At 41.5% G+C, this 23,037-nt stretch overlaps 2 protein-coding genes across 2 annotated transcripts in view; one reads left to right on the top strand and one right to left on the bottom strand.

Moving 5' to 3' along the window:
* The window catches only part of samd4b (sterile alpha motif domain containing 4B), a 16,105-nt gene extending 5,563 nt beyond the window's left edge, over positions 1-10,542 (bottom strand). The window contains exons 1-10 of the mRNA XM_008424955.3: positions 10,220-10,542; positions 7,095-7,601; positions 5,465-5,941; positions 4,540-4,782; positions 3,199-3,308; positions 2,813-2,899; positions 2,433-2,706; positions 1,222-1,307; positions 1,000-1,115; positions 670-862 (exon numbers count right to left, since the gene is read on the bottom strand). Coding sequence (XP_008423177.1) covers positions 670-862; positions 1,000-1,115; positions 1,222-1,307; positions 2,433-2,706; positions 2,813-2,899; positions 3,199-3,308; positions 4,540-4,782; positions 5,465-5,941; positions 7,095-7,290 — 1,782 coding nt within the window. The 5' untranslated portion in view covers positions 7,291-7,601; positions 10,220-10,542. The remainder of the gene's footprint in view (positions 1-669; positions 863-999; positions 1,116-1,221; positions 1,308-2,432; positions 2,707-2,812; positions 2,900-3,198; positions 3,309-4,539; positions 4,783-5,464; positions 5,942-7,094; positions 7,602-10,219) is intronic.
* gmfg (glia maturation factor, gamma) lies at positions 10,043-23,037 on the top strand. Its single transcript, XM_081615056.1, has 8 exons — positions 10,043-10,126; positions 20,505-20,595; positions 20,931-21,027; positions 21,146-21,195; positions 21,532-21,584; positions 21,873-21,952; positions 22,627-22,700; positions 22,865-23,037. The coding sequence occupies exons 2-8, from the start codon at positions 20,593-20,595 to the stop codon at positions 22,934-22,936; spliced, it is 429 nt and encodes a 142-aa protein (XP_081471182.1). The 5' UTR covers positions 10,043-10,126; positions 20,505-20,592; the 3' UTR covers positions 22,937-23,037.

Raw genomic sequence — 23,037 nt, 5'->3', positions numbered from 1 at the left:
TCCCTTCCACCTTACAATTATATAGTACTATTACTCAATCAAATAAAATACCAAATCTATGGATATCACTTGACAAAATGCAAAAATGTTTAGTATACTGAAATACTTTTTAGGTTATTAACAGGTTTCAACAAGTCAAATTTAAGATCTTTCCACTGCCAGCTCAAATGAAATTTAAGACAGAAAAAAAGGCTTACTATAGGTTAGAAGACCCTGCTGGCTCATATTTGTTGGCAAAAGAAGTGATCCAGTGGTAAAAACAAACACTGTCCAGCCAACTTGTTCTATATTTGCTCTTACCCAGGATAGATGCATAAAAAAGCTAGTTAGCTAGCAAAAGTATATTAGCAGCTAGTTAGCGACTGCCCCTCGTCACAGAACGCAACCATGATGTTGGCATGCAACTCAAACTTTTGCCTGACAGAAAAGTTCCATAACAAAATTTAAGACCTGTCACCAGCGTATTTAAGACTTATTAACTTCGAAAAGTTGAAGACAACATTGAAAGTAACATTTAAGGAAAACGTACATTTTTAAGGCATTTTAAGACTTTCATTTGATATACATAAATTTAAGACTTTTTACAGATGAGTGGACACCTCACTTTTAGCTTAAGATCGCTCTATGCTAGGCAGGAGCCATTTTTTATTCCCTGGAGGTAATACTGACTTGTCTACCCTGTCCTGCCAACGCAGGATTGGCGAGTGTGTGGCGTGGAGATGCTCCGCCAATCCCGCCAGGAAGACACATGCGCCCAGCTGGGAGTCCACGAGGGGTCATCGGGAACTGCCTCTGGCCCCGTCGGCTTACACCTCCACTCACAGAGCCTGCTGTGGGTAGGGAGTTTGACCCATAGTTCCAGCTGAAACAGCACAGGTAGAAAAAGGGAGTTATATGGAGGAAAGGGGAGGATGAATTCAGTGAGGTTACATTAAGTTATTCTGACAAAAACAGTGGTTAGGAGAAAGATCAAAGGTAAAAGAAAGCAGGAAACCTCACCCTTTCTGTCGGTACGCCGACATGTCCGGCATAGCTTTCCGAGGGAACAGCCGCAGCAGCTTGAGGACCTGCTGCTTCCAGGTGACCAGCCTTTTCTTGTGAGTTTCTGAGAAAGCCTAACACCCAAAAAAAAAAAGCCTCTAAAAATTTAGTTTCTGATAACTGATACTTCTTGCATGAGACATACTGACCAAGAACAAAAAAATAGAAGCTACTTCTCACCTCATGTGCTAGACACTTCTCAATAAGTTGAAGGTAACAGCTGATGTTTTCTTCATCTGGCCTTGAAACCAGCAGCTGGGTGCACACTGAAATGGCCAAACAATATTTCATGTTACCACACATGTTAAGGAGGTGAGGCAGATAGAGAAAAGGTAATAACTTTTGGATTTACAACTGACAATAAAGATTCTATTAGCAAAGTGTAAGAATATTGCGCATTTCATCAAGTGGGATTTCATGTAAAAGACCGACAAAGCAGAACGTATCTGTTTAGTAGAAGAAAAATGCTTAACGGCCTAAAACAAGTTTTTACACATTAATAGTAGTTTGGTGTGGACTTGTATTGCCCTCCCATTACACTAATACTATTGTATCAAATATTAAAAGTCCAATTCGAGAGGGTCAAAATTATATGTGAACTACAGCATTATTAACATTTGCTAAATATTTTCGTACACCAAAAGCTCCAGTGGAGAAAGGTTTGAAGTTAAGCATATACACAAGTTAGACTGGCCCACTCAAAGTCCAGACCAATTGAAAGTCTGACTTAAGATTTAAATAATGCTGTTCATAAGTTATTCAAATCAAATCTGTATGATTGGATCCAAATCCGACCTATTGGACCCATCTTTAGTTTCTAGAGGTGCAAATCTGGTAGATACACACTCTAAATGACTTGATTTTCAGTGAAATGTTGTGATGCAAAGATTTGGCTCTGGAGGTGGAGCTCAATGCCAACATAAATATTTTAGTTTCTTTTTTTCTTTCTTTTTTTTTTTACAAAAAATTGTGTATATTTTTTTTACCCCATATCCAACTTTGTGTTGCTATATCACATAAAATGCCATAAAAATGCGCTGAAGACTGTCATTGTAACACAATGTTGAAAAGTTTTGTTTTGGGAGCATAAATCATTTCACATAATACAACTTGACCTATGAAAAATAAATTATCTTTGGTTCACATGGTCTGCATTGAAAAACTTGATGTCAGTTAAGTAACTGCTTTGAGATTTCAAAGATTTTTCTTGGTTTTGTTGGGGGTTTTTTTTTTTTGCTCCAGCAGTGCAACTATTAAATTTCTCATTGGTTTGACATCCTACTCAAGTTAAAACAATCACCTTCTAAAAGACAAATCTAACTGTCACCTTTCTTTATGAACCCAATTTAACTCCAATCAGCCACAATCAGAAGCTGAGAGGTTAATGTTACCTTTTCCCATGACACGAGTGAACTGTCCCGCTATGTCCCCATCTGAGATGGGCGTGACCGACGAGTCTCCGTCGCAGGGGGGTGGGTTGTGGGACTGCAAGTCATCGGACGTCGCTTCTTTGTCCGCTCCTGTTTTTGTGCCGTCTGTTGAGGAAGTGGAGGTGTCCGAGACGGGTTGTGCTGTGCTGGGCGGACTGTAGGCCTTAATGGGTGTGATGATGATCTGCTGAAGCTCCTGGAGGGCATTGCGCAGGTTTCCCCCTTCCAAAATATCCTGACAGGACACGAGGGCATCAATATCAAAAAATGCGGAAGTGTACACTCTGAATTTAGATGTTTGATGTCTTTGTTGTAGCTTCAGAGGAAGCTGAAATACTCACCTTCTCTAAAGACTTGAGTATACTCTGTCTCTCTCGCAGCTTCTGGATACTCAACGCAATCTTGTGTCGCGCTCCTTTCGTGACGTTCTGAACAAGACAGAAGACAAACAGCAGACTGGTGTGAGAAGTCGTGTCTTTCAAGGCACACTGAGCAATTTATACAGTCACTAAATAACAAACCTAATCACTGTCTGTTTCAAGGAAGGCGAGGGGAGGGGGAAAATATCCGACCATTTCCTACAATGTGTGACTGGCTCAATATACGCAACTGCAGGGTTCATTGTTTAATTTCACGCCTCATTGAGAGCTTACGCATCACCAGGTTTGAAGACTGTACAGAAACCACAGTCGGCGAGCAGCGAAGAGGACAGAACAAATGGAAACACCTGAGATTCTAGATGTTGCTCCGTGAGAATCATCATCTCCTCGTAGGTCATCTGTGAGAACAGGGATGCATATTTATGAAGGCGAAGGCTCTTCAACCATGCAGGAACATCTGCAAAGAGGACGCACAACGGTCAAAAAAAATTAGCACGGTCAGTCAGATGATTAAAAAAATATCAACCTTTTAACGGTTGGTGAAGGGTGCATTCACACCAGGAAAGTCCCTTGGTCCGCTAGTTTGGTCCAGACCAAAAGCGGACTTTATTTTTTTTTAGTTTGCTGCGGTTTGGGCTGTTATTACAACCGTAGTACAATTTTGAAAGTTACGAGTTTTTTTTCTCCGTTTTAAGAGCTGTGCCACATAAAACATTCTGCAGCTTTCCTTTACTGATACAGTGGTAGCTGTGTAGTAATTTCGGTTCCAATAGAAAATAAATTATTTAGAAAACTCTAGTAGTTTATGTATCAAAGGAAGGCCCTACACTTTAATATGATGGCTACTGAACTCAAGAAGGTTCATGCAACAAAAATAGTAAGTTTTCCTTTTTTTTATGCATTTAGATGTTTCACCATTTTACCTGCCAATCAAAATGAAGTGTCTTGAGCCAAGTACAGTATTTATAGGAAGATTTACATATTTGATAATATTTTCCTTTACAACCCAGTCCATTTTTGAATTACTGTAAATTTATTGGTGAAAAATGTATGCACATGATGCACAATAGTCAAAATAGCTTATAGCTTTTTCAAGTGGCAGCACATAGTGACATTTTATAGCACAATCAAGTTGTTAGAAAAATACCATGTATATGAAGTATAATTTAAATTGGCTTCATAATTTAACCCATTAAATTGTCTTTTTAAAACTCCTGGTCTTTCTGAAACTCCACCTGCAGGAAGTCATCAAGACATGGCTCCTATATTAACCCTTTAACAACGTTTTTACCAGCATTGCACTGAGAACTAGTTTGTATATAATAACATTAGATGCACAGTTCCACCAGGTGTTTGCTAGTTGCTGCTGGCTAGTCTGAAGGAACAGTCTAAAGGATTTCTTGAACATGCATAAAAGAAACAAGGCAACACTCCAGGAATGTTTTTGGTGAGGGAATAACATTATAACATAATTCTCAAATCAGATCAAAGAGGTTGGGGTTGAAGAGCCATGGGTTGCAGAAAGAATCACAAATCAAATTTTTGTTCACAATGTCGAAATAGCAACAAAGACAAAACGAATCAACACAACAAAGTACACAAAATCTTGAAAGCAGTTAACAGTAAGGTTACACTATAGTGTACAACATGATCAATGTGACCAGAGCCAAACAAGAGCTAATCCTGACCTTTCATGCCGCTGCCGTCCTCCAGGAAAGTGTTGCGCGCGGAGCCCTGCTCTTCTGTCTGCTCGCTGCCTGAAGACGCTATGCTGCTCTGAGGTGAAAGCGGTGCGTGGTCTGTGGAGATGAAGTTCTGTCGCCCTCCCGCGTCATCCTGACTGCCCCACTCTGAGCCACAGGCCTGGGGATTGGAAGGGATGACCTGCATGGGCTTCTTCAGAGGGCTTGGCTGCATGTGTCCGACTAGACCTGGAAAAACGATAAAAAAAACAACATATTTTTAACACTCGTAGCCATCTCCATTACAAACGCGGTATTCTAGCACCGGGTTTCTTTTCCATGCCATGGCCCCCCACAGAGCATTAACCGCTGGCCAATGACCCACTTTGGAAACCCACATGCTACAAAATATGCAAAGAAACATCGACTTTTAGAAAGTTTTTGATCAACTGTTCCAAGAAATTATGATATTCATTTAGCATAAATGCTGCATCATTCCTTTGATTTTAGATGGACATGAGTTCTGTGGCCATCTAAAATATATCTATAATGATATATTATATTATCAGATAATATATTATGACTGTTACCAGAAAATAACATTTTTCAACACAATCTTTTCTTGTGATTCTAAGAAAGCAAGTAATTTTTTATATAAAATCACAAAATTTTATTTGACCAGACCAAAAAAAATTTTTTTCTTGCGGCAGTTCTTTGGGTCTTTTTCTTTGCCAGAAAATATTAAATGTTTGAAAAACAGAAAACAAAAATTATGATAAAAGATTTTAAAAATTAAGCGTTTCAGATTTTTTTTATTCCTGCATATTTCTTCTCATGTCTCCAAACTTTCTGAAGCCCCCCATAACGCCCCCTGGCGGCCAACACTGTTAGAGCACATTTGACTCTCAAATCAAAAGCTTATCACACATACCTGTGTTATTGCCGTTGCCACTGATCGGTGAGGACAGCCCGCCTTGGAACGGCATGTGTCCGTTCTGGCCCGCGGGAGATGTGCTGGACGATGGGGACTTGTCCGGCCACGCGTTGCCGGGGTCAAGGGCCTCGGCCGAGCCGGGCCATTCGTCCGAGCCCTGGCGCGGGTGGTAAGGGCTGGGTGGTGCCCTGGATGCGTAGCCACTGGAAAGGTGCTCCTCCAGGTGGTTTAGCCACGAGGCGAGCGAGGTGCGATCATCCAGGGTGGTGGCGGGGTGGATGAGTGCATAGGAGAGCAGCTGCCGGCTTTCCTCCACGAAAAGGCTACTCTCAATGGTGTGAGTCAACACTTTCTGCAGCAGCTTCATGTATTCACATTTGGCCTCGCAATTACGTGGTTGAAGCAGAGGCAAGTGGGACAGCAGCAGGGACACCACCTTTTCTTTCGGTTCCTGATGCCACTGACTGACGGTTGCTGATTAATACAAGAAAAAAAAGCTAATGTTAAGTTAATGAATATTTTCCTACTTAGTAAATCAGTTTCATTATTATACCAGTTGCGTATAGATAGCAAAACATAGGGATGTCACTTACTGATTACTGAGTTAATCTGCAGTCGATTGATCTTATCAATCAACTAACAATTAATTGATTATTAAAAACCCGAGTTTTCTCTTGTATTAAGAGGGACGACAGTCTTTTCATAACGTAAAGGGATGAAAAATGTTTTAAAGGTTATTTCTTGCTCTGGTGGCCTGTGTTTGAGTGTGGTCAGACAGGGAAGCAGGTAATGAGAGAGGGAAGACACGCGTCAACAGCTGGGACTCAACCAGTGTCGGCGCGTGGAGGACTGAGGCTCCTGTAGGCGTCGTGCGCTTTATCTTTGCATCATGGCTGCACCCAACAGAATTACATTTTCACAATATTTTGGGTCAGTTGTATTAAACAGACTGAATAAACGGAAACATTATAATATCTATTAAAAATAACAAATAGATATTATTTGTTTTTAATAGAACCCCTCAAGGCATTGTTTACCAGAAAAATAAAAGATGAAAAACAATTAAATATATTACACATTTAATTCCCCATGAACAGAGAGCATTCATGTATGTGAAAACTTCGCTCCATAAAGCGCTTTAACCGACAACGACAGCTCTCAAAATCAACCGTGCTTATTTTTCTGTTATGCTCTTCGCTTTTCCGTCACGTCATCCCAACCTTCGTAGCAAATCAGTATTTTTTGGTTCAGAAGCTCCGTCATGCAGGTTGGCGCGCTCAATGAAGGGCAAACTTAAGGAACTTTTCAGGTGCTTATAAAGCTAAGTATTCAAAACAGAACCGCATAAAGTAAATATTACATCTTACACCGGACTCTGTTTGGACACTCTCTTTCCTGTTCAAAAGCAGCACTGCCATCTTTTCTCCTGGATCAGCTGGCTCTGTTTAAAAATAAGTTGTGCCGCCCTCTGCTGGATGGCGGCCAAACTACAACTCTTAGAGAAGATCAAACTGAACACCTTAAATATCCGATTGGAACTAATTTTAACCTAATAAACCAGTAATTGATAATTATTTGTAAGTTGATTAATTGTAAAACGGTAAGTCAAACGGTAATTCTGGGTTACCTGCACTGTTGGCCTCAGCTTCAAGGATGTGGATCTCAGTGCAGTCTGCCAGCCAGTGTTCCAGGCAGATGTGGAGAAAGCGAGCCTGCGTGCGGGACACCCTCTTCAGGAGCGACAAGAGCGCCACCGTCTGTTCGCACTCATTCCAGCCTTTGAACCAATCTGTGAGGATACCTACCTGATCCCGGAACATCATGGCGTGGGGAGAGTGGGAATGTGTGGGCGGGGATCTGAGGGGGGTCGTTAAGTTTGAGACGGGATGAGTCCTTCCCCGCACAGCGGGGGTCGGAGGGTCGTCGTTTCAACAGTCCAGGGTTCCCCTCAGGTTGGACCGAGGGGGCCCCCTCACATGGCTCAGGTGCTGGAGGAGCTGCAGACACGAATGCTGTCTGGGATTTTTCTTTTTTTCTTTTTTTTTTTTAAGATGTCTCAATGGTCACTGTGCGTCAGCCGTAGCAGGTAATGGCTCACGACGGAGGAGCTGTGTTACTTCACGTCATCTGTGCCCTATTTAGATCAACAAAATAAAGTTGAAACAATTCACAAAAATTGTTTGTAAGAATACCATTTTTAAAACTATTTCAAAAATAAATACCAATGTTAAATCACTGGTATTTATTTTTGTGTTTGAGATCATTTTCACATACACCACCACAAACCTGGGATTTTATGATAGGCCGACACAAAGTACCACATAGCTGCTAGCTGGAAGGAAAACTATGCATCATTTTTAAAACTTTTGCAATTTAAAAAACAAAAAAATCTAAAAAAGGTGATGGACATTTGTATTAAGCCCTATATTCAAATCACTAGGGATTCATCACGATTAATCGTGATGAATCGATTACTTAAATAATCGTCAACTAATTTAATTATCAAGTAATCGTTAACTGGAGTATACAAACTCAAAAGAAAAAGGATAATTGCTGAAGGAACAACACACCCAGAGCAGGAATTAAGCAAAACTGCAAAAAAATATTTATTTTGCATTTACGATTTTAAAAAAATTATGCTCTACCTTAAGTGGCATAGTTTTAGCTTTATCCAGTTCAAATTGTGTTAAATAATTCTCCAATTTCACAATTTCCAATTTTTGCGATCCAATTAATAACTGGTTAATTCAAAAATAGTCAACAGATTGAATCTACACTGTACTGCAGAAAGGGAGGCCTTTCACATGTTGAAGTCAAAGTATTTTTAAAGCTGCAGATTCGTCCTTTGCTGCAAATGATCAAGCATACACCAAAAAAATGATATGCCATTTTATTTGATGCAATAAAATGTTAAAATTAAACTATTTGCATCTATTAATGTATTTTTACTACTGTACAAAAAGGTGTAAGTGGTTAAATGAAAAAGCTGCAGAATGCATCTATATTTTTTAGCCATTAATCGATTAATCACATGAATAGATAGAATAATTGATTATTAAAATAACCGGTAGCCCTCCAAATCACCCAACATAAAACCCAGTGCAACCAACTGTCTATATAGTAAAAGTCACCAAGTTAATAAATGGAGTTTACCTTATCTTAGTATCAATACAGTATCTTAGGATAACAAGTTTGTTAAATATTAGCAAAATCACTAAAACTAACAAGTGGAACAGTTTAAAACATTATTAGGTTGATATATCATAAACCTGGAGCATCTTTTGGAGCACTGTTTAACATGTGGCGGAAAGCTAAAACTTCACAATACCGTGAATACACCATATCCACCACTAAGGGTGGTGGTGGCAGCATTATGCTGTGGAGGATGCTTGTGCTTGACAGGAAAGATGGTCAGAGTGGATGGGAAAAATATTTGGGGTCAAATACAGGACTGGGTGGAGGTTTGTAATCCTAAACAAACTACCAGAAATGTTATAGAATGGTCTATATCAAAGCATATTTATGTGTTAGAATGGCCTAGTAAAAGCACAGCCTGAAATCCTATTGAGAATCTGATGCGGAGATTAAAAAAAATAAATACAAAAGCTATTTATCAATCCAATCTGACTTAACTTCAGCTATCTAAGAAAGGCAAAAAAATTAGTTGACGATTATTTCTTAGTGGTTCCAAAGTGGGTTGAATATTTATTTAATTTTTTTGCTAAGTTCTATACTAATCCATGTTTTTTTTTTTTTTTCAGATTGCTTTTTGTAAAAGCATTCATGTTCACAGTTATGTGCTGCTTTGTGTTGCTCAACACATAAAACACATTGACGTTTGTGGTTGGGACGTAATGCTAAAACATTTATGTGGTACCAATGCAATTTCTAGGAATAGCAGGTTCTTCCACCTATGGAAATGCATAAATTATGAGCACAGAAGTTCAAAAAGTTCACTGAGAGAAAATTTGAGGAGACAATTCTGAAATAATATGCAAACAAAGCCCGTTGCGGAGTATCGAACATAAATAAAAGCATTCAAGAGTTCAGTAATCAAAAAGTTGCTTCCCAAGTATGTCTGAATAAACACATGTTCCAACAACAAGAAGAAACGTATGTAAAAAGGAAACCAATAAATCAACTATTCCTTGGGCGAGTTGTATACTCAGTATTAGTTAACAGCGAAAGAAAAAAGTATTACCCCAAACTATACTGTCATAAAACGAGAAACAAAGTTTGTCTTTCTATGATATAATTATAATACAAATGGTCTGATCAAGAGAAAGTTGTTCTCTTGACCAGATCACATCTAAACAGCAAAGGGAATGTGAGATTTAAATAGATGTCAAAAGAGCTAACTCCCATCACGGCAAATGGTAGCTCTCTTAGCATTATAAAAGAAAAACTAAGCTCTGTATCATATGTCGATTGTAACTTGGAAGTAGTGGGCGTGTGAATCGTGATTTTAACAGTGACAATTAAAACAAAACCTGTCCTCAAACAGTTGAGCATATTTAATAGCGGTAAACTGGAGTTAGCCTAGTCGGCCTAGTCTCTGGTGAGGGATTCGGGATTTGTATTGTTTTGCGTTGACGCTGCTGCTACACCTTTTCTCCGTTGGTACTTAAAGAATTTGCGACGAAAGCGGTCCAACTAAAGGTAATTTCTCTTGAGATAAGGCAATGGCTAAATAACAACACAAATATCCATAAGCTGTTATTTACAATACATGGAATTTGAAAATTTGTTTACCTTTCTCAGATGTGCCTGGTTAGCGAGCTAGGCTAAAGTGCTAATCCACAGCTAGCTCGACAGAAGAGTAGGAATAGTTCTGCTAACGGCTGCAGTTACGTTAGCTTAGTTGGCAGAAACGCTTGTTTTCATCCCCACGCATAATAACCCTTAAGAATTATCATTGGCGGTGGCGAGAAACTGTTGTCTTAAATACAACATTTTTGAATAAGCGTATGTACAAAAATGCTAGTTGGGATACAGAAAATAAGGAGTGTACGCCTGGAGAAATCCTCTTCGATTTTGAGTTGACGTAAGACGTGGGCACAGTGTCATACGTTTTCACGTACGTATGATGGTTTTCCGCCCCTGTTCCAGACCTTTCAAAGCTTCCATTGACGGGTTTGTGGGTTATCAAAAAAAAAAAAAAAAACTTACAGAAGTCATATAGCCACCGTAGGCTTATGGTGGTCACACTCATTCCCGTAGGAGATTATTATTTTTTTTTTTTTTTTTTTTTTGTAAATTTGAGTGTAAATGGAACACAAGTATGTGGTCTGCCCATGTACTTTTTTTAAGTAGAGGTGGGTAGAGTAGTAGAGAACCCAAAAACCACACTCGAGTAAGAGTAACACTTCTTCAACGTTTTTTACTCAAAGTAAAAGGTAGCCATCCAAGAAATTACTCAAATGACAGTCAAAAAAAGCATTTCGCAAAAAGGTTGAGAAACTAATCAGAGGGTACATTTAATATTTAAAAATTTAACCACACAGACAAACATATTAGGTTATAAAATCACAAAATTAATATGAATGAATAACATAATTGCGAAATTCAATAAATTCAAGCAGAGGACAAAATGTTCAGTAATATTTTTAATGTAAAAATTATTAAAGTAATAGAGTGTGATATATGTAGAAAATGACAAACTAGTTCCAGTTTCAAATACAATAGAATAGCAAAGCTTGTGTGTAAAAAAAAAGTCTCAATTTTAACATAAAGTGTGTCTGTGTCTAGTGTTTTGTTTTTTTTTGTCTTTTTTTTAAATAAGTTAAAACGCATTTTTACTTCATATATTAAAGTTACCTGCGGTGGAGAGTATCCAGAAATTTTACTCAATTAGTAGTGATACTTCATGATAATGTTACTCAAGTAAAAATGCAGGGTAGTAATCAGGGGTGAAAGTAGGCGGGTACGGTCAGGTGCTGCGTACCCCTAAAAGATTTATTGGGGGTACGCAGTACCTGCAAGAGAGGGGAGCGGCTGTCTGATGTAAAAAATCAGTGGGTGTATCTGCAGGCTGCAGCCACTAATCAGCTGTGACTGATTAGTTTTTCAAGAACAATCTAAAACACGACTTAATCAATTCATTAATAGCTTTTTTCCCATGTCATATTGTTTCTGAGCTGTTCGTGCTTTACTAGAGCAATACTTCGATCTCGGCGGTAGGTGACAAGCTGAACGCCGCCAGGATGCTGAGACCAGAAAAATCCAGTCCAACATCTGGTTTGAGGTGATTCCTCTGGACAGTGGCGCAACTACTCATTATTCAGGTGGATGCGAAAACATAGATCGGCGACCTGTCCAGGGTGACCCCGCCTCTCGCCCTGAACGTTAGCTGGAGATATGCACCAGCAACCCTCCCGACCCCACTGAGGGACAAGGGTGTAAGAAAATGGATGGATGGACTTATATAATATAAATGATAATATAAATATTATATTATTTATATTCTCGGAGTTGGACTCCGAGAATATAAATAATATAATTATATAAATATAAATATAAATATAAATATATCTCGGAGTTGGACCGATTCTGTTCATTACTTTTATGGACAGAATTTCTAGGCACAGCCGAGGTGTTGAGGGGATCCGTTTTGGTGGCCTTAGGATCGCATCTCTGCTTTTTGCGGATGATGTGGTCCTGTTGGCTTCATCGGAACGTGATCTGCAGCTCTCACTGGAGCGGTTCGCAGCCGAGTGTGAAGCGGCCGGGATGAGGCTGAGTGCCTCCAAATCCGAGGCCATGGTCTTGAGCCGGAAAAGGGTAGAGAGCCTTCTCCGGGTCAGGGGGTTGTCCTGCCTCAAGTGGAGGAGTTTAAGTATCTGGGGATCTTGTTCACAAATGAGGAAAGAAGGGAGCGGGAGGTCGACAGGCGGATTGGGGCAGCGTCTGCTGTGAAGCGGGCGCTGTACCGGTCCGTCGTGGTGTAGAGAGAGCTGAGTCAAAAAGCGAAGCTCTCGATTTACCAGTCGATCTATGTTCCCACCCTCATCTATGGTCATGAGCTTTGGGTCATGACCAAAAGAACGAGATCACGGATACAAGCGGCCGAAATGGGTTTCCTCCGCAGGGTGGCTGGGCTCTCCCTTAGAGATAGGGTGAGAAGCTCGGTCATCCGGGAGGGACTCAGAGTAGAGCCGTTGCTCCTCCAAGTTGAGAGGAGCCAGTTGAGGTGGCTCTGGCATCTGGTCAGGATGCCTCCTGGACGCCTCCCTGGTGAGGTGTTCCGGGCACGTCCCACCGGGAGAAGGCCTCGGGGAAGACCCAGGTCATGCTGGAGGGACTATGTCTCTCGGCTGGCCTGGGAACACCTTGGGATTCCTCCGGAGGAGCTGGAAGAAGTGGCTGGGGAGAGGGAAGTCTGGGCCTCCCTTCTGAAGCTGCTGCCCCCGCGACCCGACCCCGGATAAGCAGAAGAAAATGGATGGATGGATGGATGGATGGATGGATAAATATTATTATTTATATTCTTATAAATAATTATTTTATTATCATTATTTTAATAATAATCCATTCATCCATCCATACATCCATCCATTTTCTTCCGCTTATCCGGGGTCGGGTCGCGGGGGCAGCAGCTTAATAAGGAAGGTCCAGACTTCCCTCTCCCCAGCCACTTCTTCCAGCTCCTCTGGGGGAACCCCAAGGCGTTCCCAGGCCAGCCGAGAGACATAGTCCCTCCAGCGTGACCTGGGTTTTCCCCGGGGCCTTATTATATTAATACTAATATTTGTTATTATTAAATAATTAAATTATTATATAAGATGGGAATCAACAAGTATGCCCACTCCTGCCTGGCGCCTCTCACCATGGGCAACTCCAGAGTGGAAGTATGTCCAGGCCCTCTCAAGGAAACTGGTTCCAGAACCAGAGCCATGCGTCGAGGTAAGAACAACTATTTCTAGCTGAAACCTCTCAACCTCACACACCGGCTCGTTCCCCACCAGAGAGGAGACATTTCACGTCCCAAAAACTGAAATGGGTTTTCTCCGTAGGGTGTCTGGGCTCTCTCTTAAAAATAGGCTAAGAAACTCGGTCATCTGGGAGGGACTCAGAGTAAAGCCGCTGCTGCTTCACGTCAAGAAGTGGCTCGGGCATCTGGTCAGAATACCTCCTGAACGCCAACCTGGTGAGGTGTTCAGGGCACGCCCAACCAGGAGGAAAGCCCATGGAAGACCCAGGACACGCTGGAGGGACTATGTCTCTCGACTGGCCAGAGGACATGGAACAAGTGGCTGGGGAGAGGGAAGTCTTGACCTCCCTTCTTCTACCTTTGTGACCCGACCCAAGAGGAAGAAAATGGATAGATGAAATGGATGGACAGTTGTAATTACAACTCCCTTACACTTTCCGCAAGTTTTTCACTGTTCATTAACATATCCATCCATCCAACCAAGGGAAGATTGGAAAAATCATTACCTGGACAATGGTCTCTTCAGGGGTCCAGTCTTCTAATACTGTTTTCATCAAAGGAGAAGTTGAGTATTCAGACTCAGCTGTCATCTTTTCACAGAAAACTTCCCCAGCCAGGGAAGTTTGTTCTTTAAGATTAGAGAAATCATCCCCTAGGTCAGATCTCTCTTGATGGGTCCAGTCTTCTAATGCTGCCATCATCAGCGCAGAGGTTGAGCTCTTTGACTCAATGGTCTCCTTTTCACCGTAAACTTCCCCAGCCGGGGAAGTTTGTTCTTTAAGATTAGAGAAATCGTCCCCTAGGTCAGATCTCTTTTGATGGGTGACTAATGCTGCTATCATCAGCGCAATCCATACTCTTCTTCCTCCTTATTGTTCCAACCCTTCTCAATCTATGCACAGGATGATTGCAGAAATCGTTCCCTTCATCAGCATTCTCTCCTTCAGACCAACCTGAATGATCTTTCTGTTTGCTGTGGCCTGATGAGCAAACTGCCCCAGTCGGGGCAGCTTGCTCTGGGTTTTGCTGTGAAGTTTGCTTCACAGCTGGGGAAGGTTTAAAGAGGTACGCACCAAATTCATCGTACTCATTCTCATCCTTGTAACTACTGATATCGAACGTAACTCCAGGAAGTAGCTTGTTGAAAATCTTTCTCACTCCCATTGTTATCAAATAACCTGCTCCAAATGACAGGGGGAAAAGCAAGGTAGTGACGCTGATTTGTTGCATTGTAATAATGTTTTTCAAACACGATGTTAAAGCTCAAAGAGATCCTTGCATATAACCTCCTGTTTTGAGAACAAGCATTCATAAACCTCAGATGTTCTTTGATCTATGTCATAGATGAGGTCATAGCTACAATGAGTCACTGTAGTTCTGGGGGAATGTCTTGCTTCTGATCGTTGCTATGGAAACGGTCAAATTAGTTCTGCATGACTCAAACTATTAACCCTTGGCATCTGCGTCAGTTAATCATTTGAGGCGCCATGACGGACTTAAGAAGGGTATTTTTCAGGAGATTAGGGATTAAAACAGGGACTGTAATGGTTAAATATTAAGTTTAGATTGACAATGGTATATTAAAACCATTAATTTAAGTAGGATTTTTCATCATTCTATCAGGTTTAAAATTTTGAATTATACATGACTTAAAAATATCTTAAAAGTAAAAGTAAATGTATATTACAAACATTTGCTGCTGCTGACAAGAAATGTTCCCTGCTTGGGGAAGAGCTACAAAGAAATAATTTTGGTTTAATAATTTTACACGTTAGCATAGAAATAGAATAAAGGATGATCCCAAAGAAATGATGCTGCCGCTCCATATTTGATGGGTTGTAAACGACCCACTCGAACACATTTGTTCTGTATGGTGCGGAAACGTAAACAATAGACAGAACGTAACGTCTTCCAGCTTGACAACAACAGCAGCACAGTGTCAGCAGCCCACATTGCTGATAGTCGGGAAGGAGATAAATGAGTCCATTTCTATGCTTTCCTGTAAACTGGTTATGAGTCTGTTGGTTTTACACTTTTCTTGTATTTTAACTATTAAACCAACTGGTAAACATATGTTTATATCTGTTTTTTAAAAGAATAGTAGCTTCTCTCTTATGTCTCCATCAGATGAGAAGCGTTAGCAGCTTTTGATGACATTATTATTAATAATAATTAGACTGTTTTTGAATACGATGCAGGATTTAAAATGAACTGATGAAGATGGTCTATGTGTCTAGTCTTGTCTGTGGTTCCCTTCTGGACCTGTTACCCCATCAACTCGATGTGGAAGACTATGTTCAGAATTTAGGTCTCACGGCACCTCAAGGTGTCAACATTGCAGCCAGTGGGCTGAGGGAAATACAGCTCCATATTGTAGTAATGCAAGAGCTACACAGCTTTTACCGCTTCGCAAAAATTTCATCAGCACAGAAACTCCAAAGCAAAGAAGCAATTTTATATATATATATATATATATATATATATAACACATAACAACAGAGCAGACCCACCCAGGCTGGAGACTGAACAATACTGGAAAGGCATATGGGAAAGGGAGGCGTCCCACAACAGCAATGCACAGTGGCTAACCTCTCTACGAGAGGACCACAGCAACCTCCTGGAACAAGCCCCGGTAACCATCACTGTGGCAGATGTCCAAGACAGAGTCTCGGGTATGAAAAACTGGACAGCACCAAGACATGATCCATGCCTACTGGCTTAAGAAACTCACTGCCCTCCATGAGCGACTGGCAGCTCAACTGAACCAGCTGCTACAAAATGGGACTCACCCTGAATGGTTAACTGAAGGGCGCACAATCCTGATACAGAAGGAACCCTCGAAGGGTTCAGTCCCATCCAACTATCGGCTAATAACCTGTCTCTCTACAACATGGAAGCTCATGTCAGGCATCATAGCGGCTAAGATAAGCGGGCACATGGATAAATACATGAGCAAGGCACAGAAGGGCATAGGCATAAATAGCAGAGGAGCCAAACACCAACTCCTTGTAGACCACACAGTCGCCCGAGACTGCAAAACCCGACACACCAACCTGTGTACCGCTTGGATTGATTACAAGAAAGCCTATGACTCAATGCCACACACTTGGATCATTGAATGCTTAGAGATGTACAACATAAATAGGACTCTAAGAGCCTTCATTGCAAACTCGATGGGGCTGTGGAAAACCACCATTGAAGCCAACTGCAAACCACTTGCACAAGTGTCCATCAAATGTGGCATATACCAAGGAGATGCTCTGTCCCCACTGCTGTTCTGCATAGGCCTGAACCCTCTCAGCCAAATCATCAACAAGACTGGCTACGGATACCGACTCAAGAATGGGGCCACGATCAGTCACCTCCTCTACATGGATGACATCAAGCTGTACGCCAAGAGCGAGCGAGACATCGACTCACTGATCCACACCACCAGGATCTACAGCACTGACATTGGGATGTCATTCGGACTAGAGAAGTGTGGTCGGATGGTTACAAAGAGAGGGAAGGTCGTCCATACAGAAGGGGTCTCACTCCCAGAAGGAACAATAGCAGACATAGAGCCCAGCTACAAGTACCTGGGAATACCACAAGCAAATGGCAACCTCGATGAGGTCACAAGGAAAGGAGCCACAGCCAAATACCTCCAACGAATAAGGCAAGTCCTGAGAAGCCAGCTCAATGGCAAGAACAAGATCCGTGCAATAAACAGCTATGCCTTACCAGTAATCAGATACCCTGCCGGAATAATTAGCTGGCCAATGGAAGAGAAGAAGGCCACGGATGTTAAGACTAGGAAGCTACTTACCATGCATGGAGGGTTCCACCCCAAATCCAGCACCCTGAGACTGTACATGATCCGTAAGGAAGGAGGCAGAGGACTAGTGAGTGTGAGAGCCACTGTCCAGGATGAAACATCCAAGATCCATAAATACATCAAGGACAAAGCCTCAACGGACGATGTGCTCAGCGAATGTCTCAGGCAATGGGGAACAGAAGACAAGGTGCTGGAAGTACCATCATGGGAGGACAAGCCCCTACATGGGATGTACCACCGACAAATAACTGAAATGGCTGATGTCAGGAAAACCTACCAATGGCTGGAGAAAGCTGGACTCAAGGACAGCACAGAGGCTCTCATCCTGGCCGCCCAGGAACAGGCCCTAAACACCAGAGCAATAGAGGCTCAGATCTACCACACCAGAGAAGACCCAAGGTGTAGGTTGTGCAAGGAGGCCCCTGAGACAGTCCAGCACATAATAGCAGGGTGCAAGATGCTGGCAGGGAAAGCGTACATGGAACGACATAACCAAGTGGCGGGCATAGTGTACAGGAACATCTGTGCAGAATATGGACTGGAAGCCCCGAGATCAAAGTGGGGAACACCCCCAAAAGTGGTGGAGAATGACCGAGCTAAGATCCTGTGGGACTTCCAGATCCAGACAGACAAGATGGTAATGGTGAACCAACCGGACATTGTGGTGGTAGATAAAGAACAGAGGAAAGCCATTGTGGTGGATGTAGCAATACCAAGTGACTACAACATCAGGAAAAAGGAGCATGAGAAATTGGAGAAGTACCAGGGCCTCAGGGAGGAACTGGAAAAGACCTGGAAGGTGAAGACCACAGTGGTGCCTGTGGTCATCGGGGCCCTTGGGGCAGTCACCCCCAAACTGGAGCAGTGGCTCAAACAGATCCCAGGAACAACATCAGACATCTCAGTCCAGAAATGTGCAGTTCTAGGCACAGCCAAGATACTGCGCAGAACCCTCAAGCTCCCAGGCCTCTGGTAGAGGACCTGAGCTCAGAGGATGAAACAGACCACCCGCGGAGGGTGAGAAGGGAATTTTATTTTTATATCTCCATTCACTCTCCACGGGGGGTGTCTCTCCTCTCTCTCTCTCTTTCATCCTCTGAGCTCGGGTCCTCTACCAGAGGCCTGGGAGCTTGAGGGTTTCTCCAGTATCTTGGCTGTGCCTAGAACTGCACATTTCTGGACTGAGATGTCTGATGTTGTTCCTGGGATCTGTTTTAGCCACTGCTCCAGTTTGGGGGTGACTGCCCCGAGGGCCCCGATGACCACAGGCACCACTGTGGTCTTCACCTTCCAGGCCTTTTCCAGTTCCTCTCTGAGGCCCTGGTATTTCTCCAGTTTCTCGTGCTCCTTTTTCCTGATGTTGTAATCACTTGGTATTGCTACATCCATATTGTCCTTGATGTATCTATGGATCTTGAATGTTTCATCAGTGGCTCTCACACTCACTCTGCCTCCTTCCTTATGGCTAGTGTACAGTCTCAGGGTGCTGGATTTGGGGTGGAACCCTCCATGCATGGTTAATAGCTTCCGAGTCTTAACATCTGTGGTCTTTATCTCTTCCATTTGCCAGCTAATTACTCCTGCAGGGTATCTGATTACTGGTAAGGCATAGCTGTTTATCGCACTGATCTTGTTCTTGCCATTGAGCTGGCTTCTCAGGACTTGCCTTATTCGTTGGAGGTGTTTGGCTGTGGCTCCTTTCCTTGTGACCTCATCAAGGTTGCCATTTGCTTGTGGTATTCCCAGGTACTTGTAGCTGTGCTCTATGTCTGCTATTGTTCCTAATAGGAGTGAGAACCCTTCTGTGTGGATGACATTCCCTCTCTTTGTGACCATCCGACCACACTTCTCTAATCCGAATGACATCCCAATGTCAGTGCTGTAGATCCTGGTGGTGTGGATCAGTGAGTCGATGTCTCGCTCGCTCTTGGCGTACAGCTTGATGTCATCCATGTAGAGGAGGTGACTGATTGTGGCCCCATTCTTGAGTTGATATCCGTAGCCAGTCTTGTTGATGATTTGGCTGAAGGGGATCAGGCCTATGCAGAACAGCAGTGGGGACAGAGCATCTCCTTGGTATATCCCACATTTGATGGACACTTGTGCAGGTGGTTTGCAGTTGGCTTCAAGGGTGGTTTTCCACAGCCCCATTGAGTTTGCAATGAAGGTTCTTAGAGTCCTATTGATGTTGTACATCTCTAAGCATTCAATGATCCAAGTATGTGGCATTGAGTCATAGGCTTTCTTGTAATCAATCCAATCCATGCCGTGCACAGGTTGGTGTTGGGTTTTGCAGTCTCGGGCGACTGTGTGGTCTACAAGGAGTTGATGTTTGGCCCCTCTGCCTATTTATGCCTATGCCCTTCTGTGCCGTGCTCATATATTTATCCATGTGCCCGCTTATCTTAGCCGCTATGATGCCTGACATGAGCTTCCATGTTGTAGAGAGACAGGTTATTGGCCGATAGTTGGATGGGACTCATCCCTTTGAGAAATAAATAAATAAATAAATAAATAAATAAATAAATAAATAAATAAATATACTCTTTTGTCATAGAACCCCTAAGAATTTAAAACTACTTTCACCCCCCTGGTAGTAATACTCCTAAAACTTACATGCCTGTTTTGTAAAATAAATATGTTTTCACCACAACATATTATTGTTGATGTGAGGAGCTGCCATTTTGGATCTCGAAGCTGGCATTCAAAAAGTTCTCTGACTTTCCGCGTGGGATGTCCGACTTTGTTCCAATTGATTTTTCCAACTCGAAAGCTCCGACTATAAATGAAATGCAGCACCAGTTGCACTACATTTTAACTCTGCCCTCATTCCTTATAATTTCAACCACAGCGTTTCTCTTGTATTATTTAAAATTATGGGTTGATATCTATTTCACCCAAATCTCAAATACAGATCTTGTCATTGCTCACAAAACTTACACGCTGGGTTGACTTGGAGCACCTCAGAGATTAGTACTCGACCCCTTCCTGTTTTCAGTTTACATACATCAGGTTGACTGATTCGTTCGGAACACATACATTTCCACATTTCCGCAGCCACATACATCTGTGTGAAATTTGGAAGTGAAAGTAAGTAGGTGGCAATGACATGCAAGAGAAAAGCCCTGGAAATCCTGAAAATAATCTGGTTTCTTTCTGTGTTCAGCAATAAAGAACAACATTTTTGCAGCTGTGCTTGTGCAAAAATATGTCTGACGTTATGTCAGTAAAAACAGGAAAGAGTCCTGCTGCAGACTCGAGTTCCGTATCTGCCCTCCCCTCGTCCACAGAAGGAGGATCTGCTGACAATCTGACAGAAGCTGTTCGTTGCAAGCAGTTTCAGCAAGGCAGTGTCACACAGGACAGGATCCTTTCAAGATGGTAGGTGGAGTCAATGCAGTGGCTTTTAGAGTTTAGATATGCAGCTTAGTTTCACTGGACTTTATGAAATTTTACCCATAAGAATTGAAAAATGTAGATACATCGATTTAACTTTAGTAGTAGTGCAAAAGTCGACCATTCGCCTCTCATCTTCAAACAGGAAACTAGATTCTCGCTCGTGCAGAATGACACTTCCTGCTCTTAGCATGTCAGAATGATCAAATTTGCTATGAAAGTTTAAGTCATCTATGTAAGGCGCTATTTTGGCTTCTTTTTGATTAGGTCATAGATAGAGTACTTTATTTGACAGATATATTCTTGCAACCTGTTTGCAGTCAAGCTCTCTGGTCGTGTGTGAGGTGGAAGAAAGTCTGAGAGAAAAACTGAAAAAGTTCAGATTTCGAAAAGAAACCAACAATGCAGCCATACTCAGTAAGTACTGCAAGAACTGTATTCTGGTGAAAAATATTCAATTTCTTTTTTTCAAAATGTATTGCAATTGATACTTTAGCTCTTCAACAGTAATAAAGAAGTTTTTCTTTTATTTCAGTTAAAATAGATATGGCGAAACAGCTTGTTATCCTCGAGGAGGAGTATGAGGTAAGTTAGCTGGTTTATTCACAGTTTAGCCATCTCGTGAATGGAAGTTTTATTGTTTTGGAGCAATCGAGCAAATTTCCTGTCCTGAATTAAGGTGATGCAACAGAGGCCTTCAAAGAATTAGAGATCAACATCAAAAATAAATCATCAAAATTCCAGTCAAAAAAACATGTTAAAATCTGCTAAGGATTAGTATAGAAGGGTTTGATTGGTGTTATTTCTATTTTCCAACATGGACTTTTTAATAACTTACAAATGAAAACTGATACTCCTTCTTCTACATTTGCATTTATTTCTTCTGCTTTGAAGTAACTTACATCCTTCACTGTCTTCCAGGATATCTCACTGGACGACCTGAGAAATGAGCTTCCCGAGCGCCAACCCAGATATCCTAAGAGTGTCAACAGTATTTACTCTTTTTGTAGAGAGCTGGGAGTTTTGCTGACGCTGACATAGAGAGAAACAGCAATGATCATCAAAAAGAGATAGAAATTAATGTACATTTTCCCCAGTCTTTTGCAAAACCTGCGCAGGTCACGAGAGTAGACGCTCACTCCATCACAAAGGTTCACTTTGTGGTTTGGGACCGGATTATTCTCAAAGTTTTTACCAGTCAAACTGAAAGGTTTGTACAGTTTTAAAAAGATAGGCGATTCTCCTTGACAACAGCTCACATACATTGTCTACAGCTACAAATACACCCATGCAGATGGGAGAGTGTCTTATCCCCTCTGTTTCATTTTCTCAAGCCCAATGGGTAAGTAATTACAGCTTCTTGAATCGTAACGTTTTTGTCAGGAGTGTCCAAAGTGTGGCCTCGGGTCCATTTGTGGCCATTTGATTGAATTTGTGCGCACCCTCTCCCAACTGTCATTCAATAATCATACAAATTTGACCCATCCAGCGCAAGTACTTGATGTTTAGTATTTGTAATCATTTTCTTGAAATGGAAAATGTTAAATACAACAACAACAAATACAACAGAAATAATAATATTCCTTTATTACACAAAGGACAATTTTATTTGCCTGATCTTTGTTTTTCTTTTGTTTTTTGTTTTTCTTGTTTTTCGTGGTCTGTGAATACTTTTGACTCAGCAATTTTGGCCCATGTGACCAAAATGTTTGGACACCCCAGGTTTACAAATTCCTCTGGAAATATTACTTGCATTACTGGATTGTGACTATTATTAAAACTATTGTTATGATCAGATTTTTTGAAAACATGGAAGCTATTGAATAAAGGGCAAGAAAGTTAATTGATAGGAAAACACAAAATGCACCATCAGATATTCAAATTTGCTTGATGATGTGAAACATAAATGTTACAAAAAAAAAAAACAAACAAAAAAAATGAATAAAATCTGTAAGGTAGCAAATTCATTTTTTTCTGTCTCTCAGCACTGTATGTTAATTTGTCATTTTATGACAGGGTGTAAGCCAGAGCAGCAGATGATGTATGCAGGCAGCAAGAATCGACTGGTCCAAATCGCAGAACTCACAAAGGTATTTCTGATTGATGAGTAAAATGGCTGACACTGAAAAAACATTCACTGGCAGAAATTAGCCAGGCCTTCATGTTATGCTAAGTAAAAGTTTAAAATACTGTTGTTCTTTCCATTATTTGGATTTTTTTTGTTTAACTAACAGCATCTCTTTTACTCTGGAAGATCTTTGAAACCAGGAATGCCGACGACCTGACGGAAGAATGGCTCAAGAACCAGCTGGCATTTTTTCGCTGAAACTGCAACTTTCAAACCAGCTTTTCATTCCCTAAGCAAGATCCTGAATTTGACTTCCTGTTTTGTTTGTTGTGACAGTAAAACATTCACTTACAGCAACA

The sequence above is a fragment of the Poecilia reticulata genome, chromosome 13, assembly GCF_904066995.2.
Source record: "Poecilia reticulata chromosome 13, P_reticulata-male-v2, whole genome shotgun sequence".
Taxonomy (NCBI): domain Eukaryota; kingdom Metazoa; phylum Chordata; class Actinopteri; order Cyprinodontiformes; family Poeciliidae; genus Poecilia; species Poecilia reticulata.
Note: the sequence above shows the minus strand (reverse complement) of the source record. Positions and strands in the feature narration are given on the sequence as shown.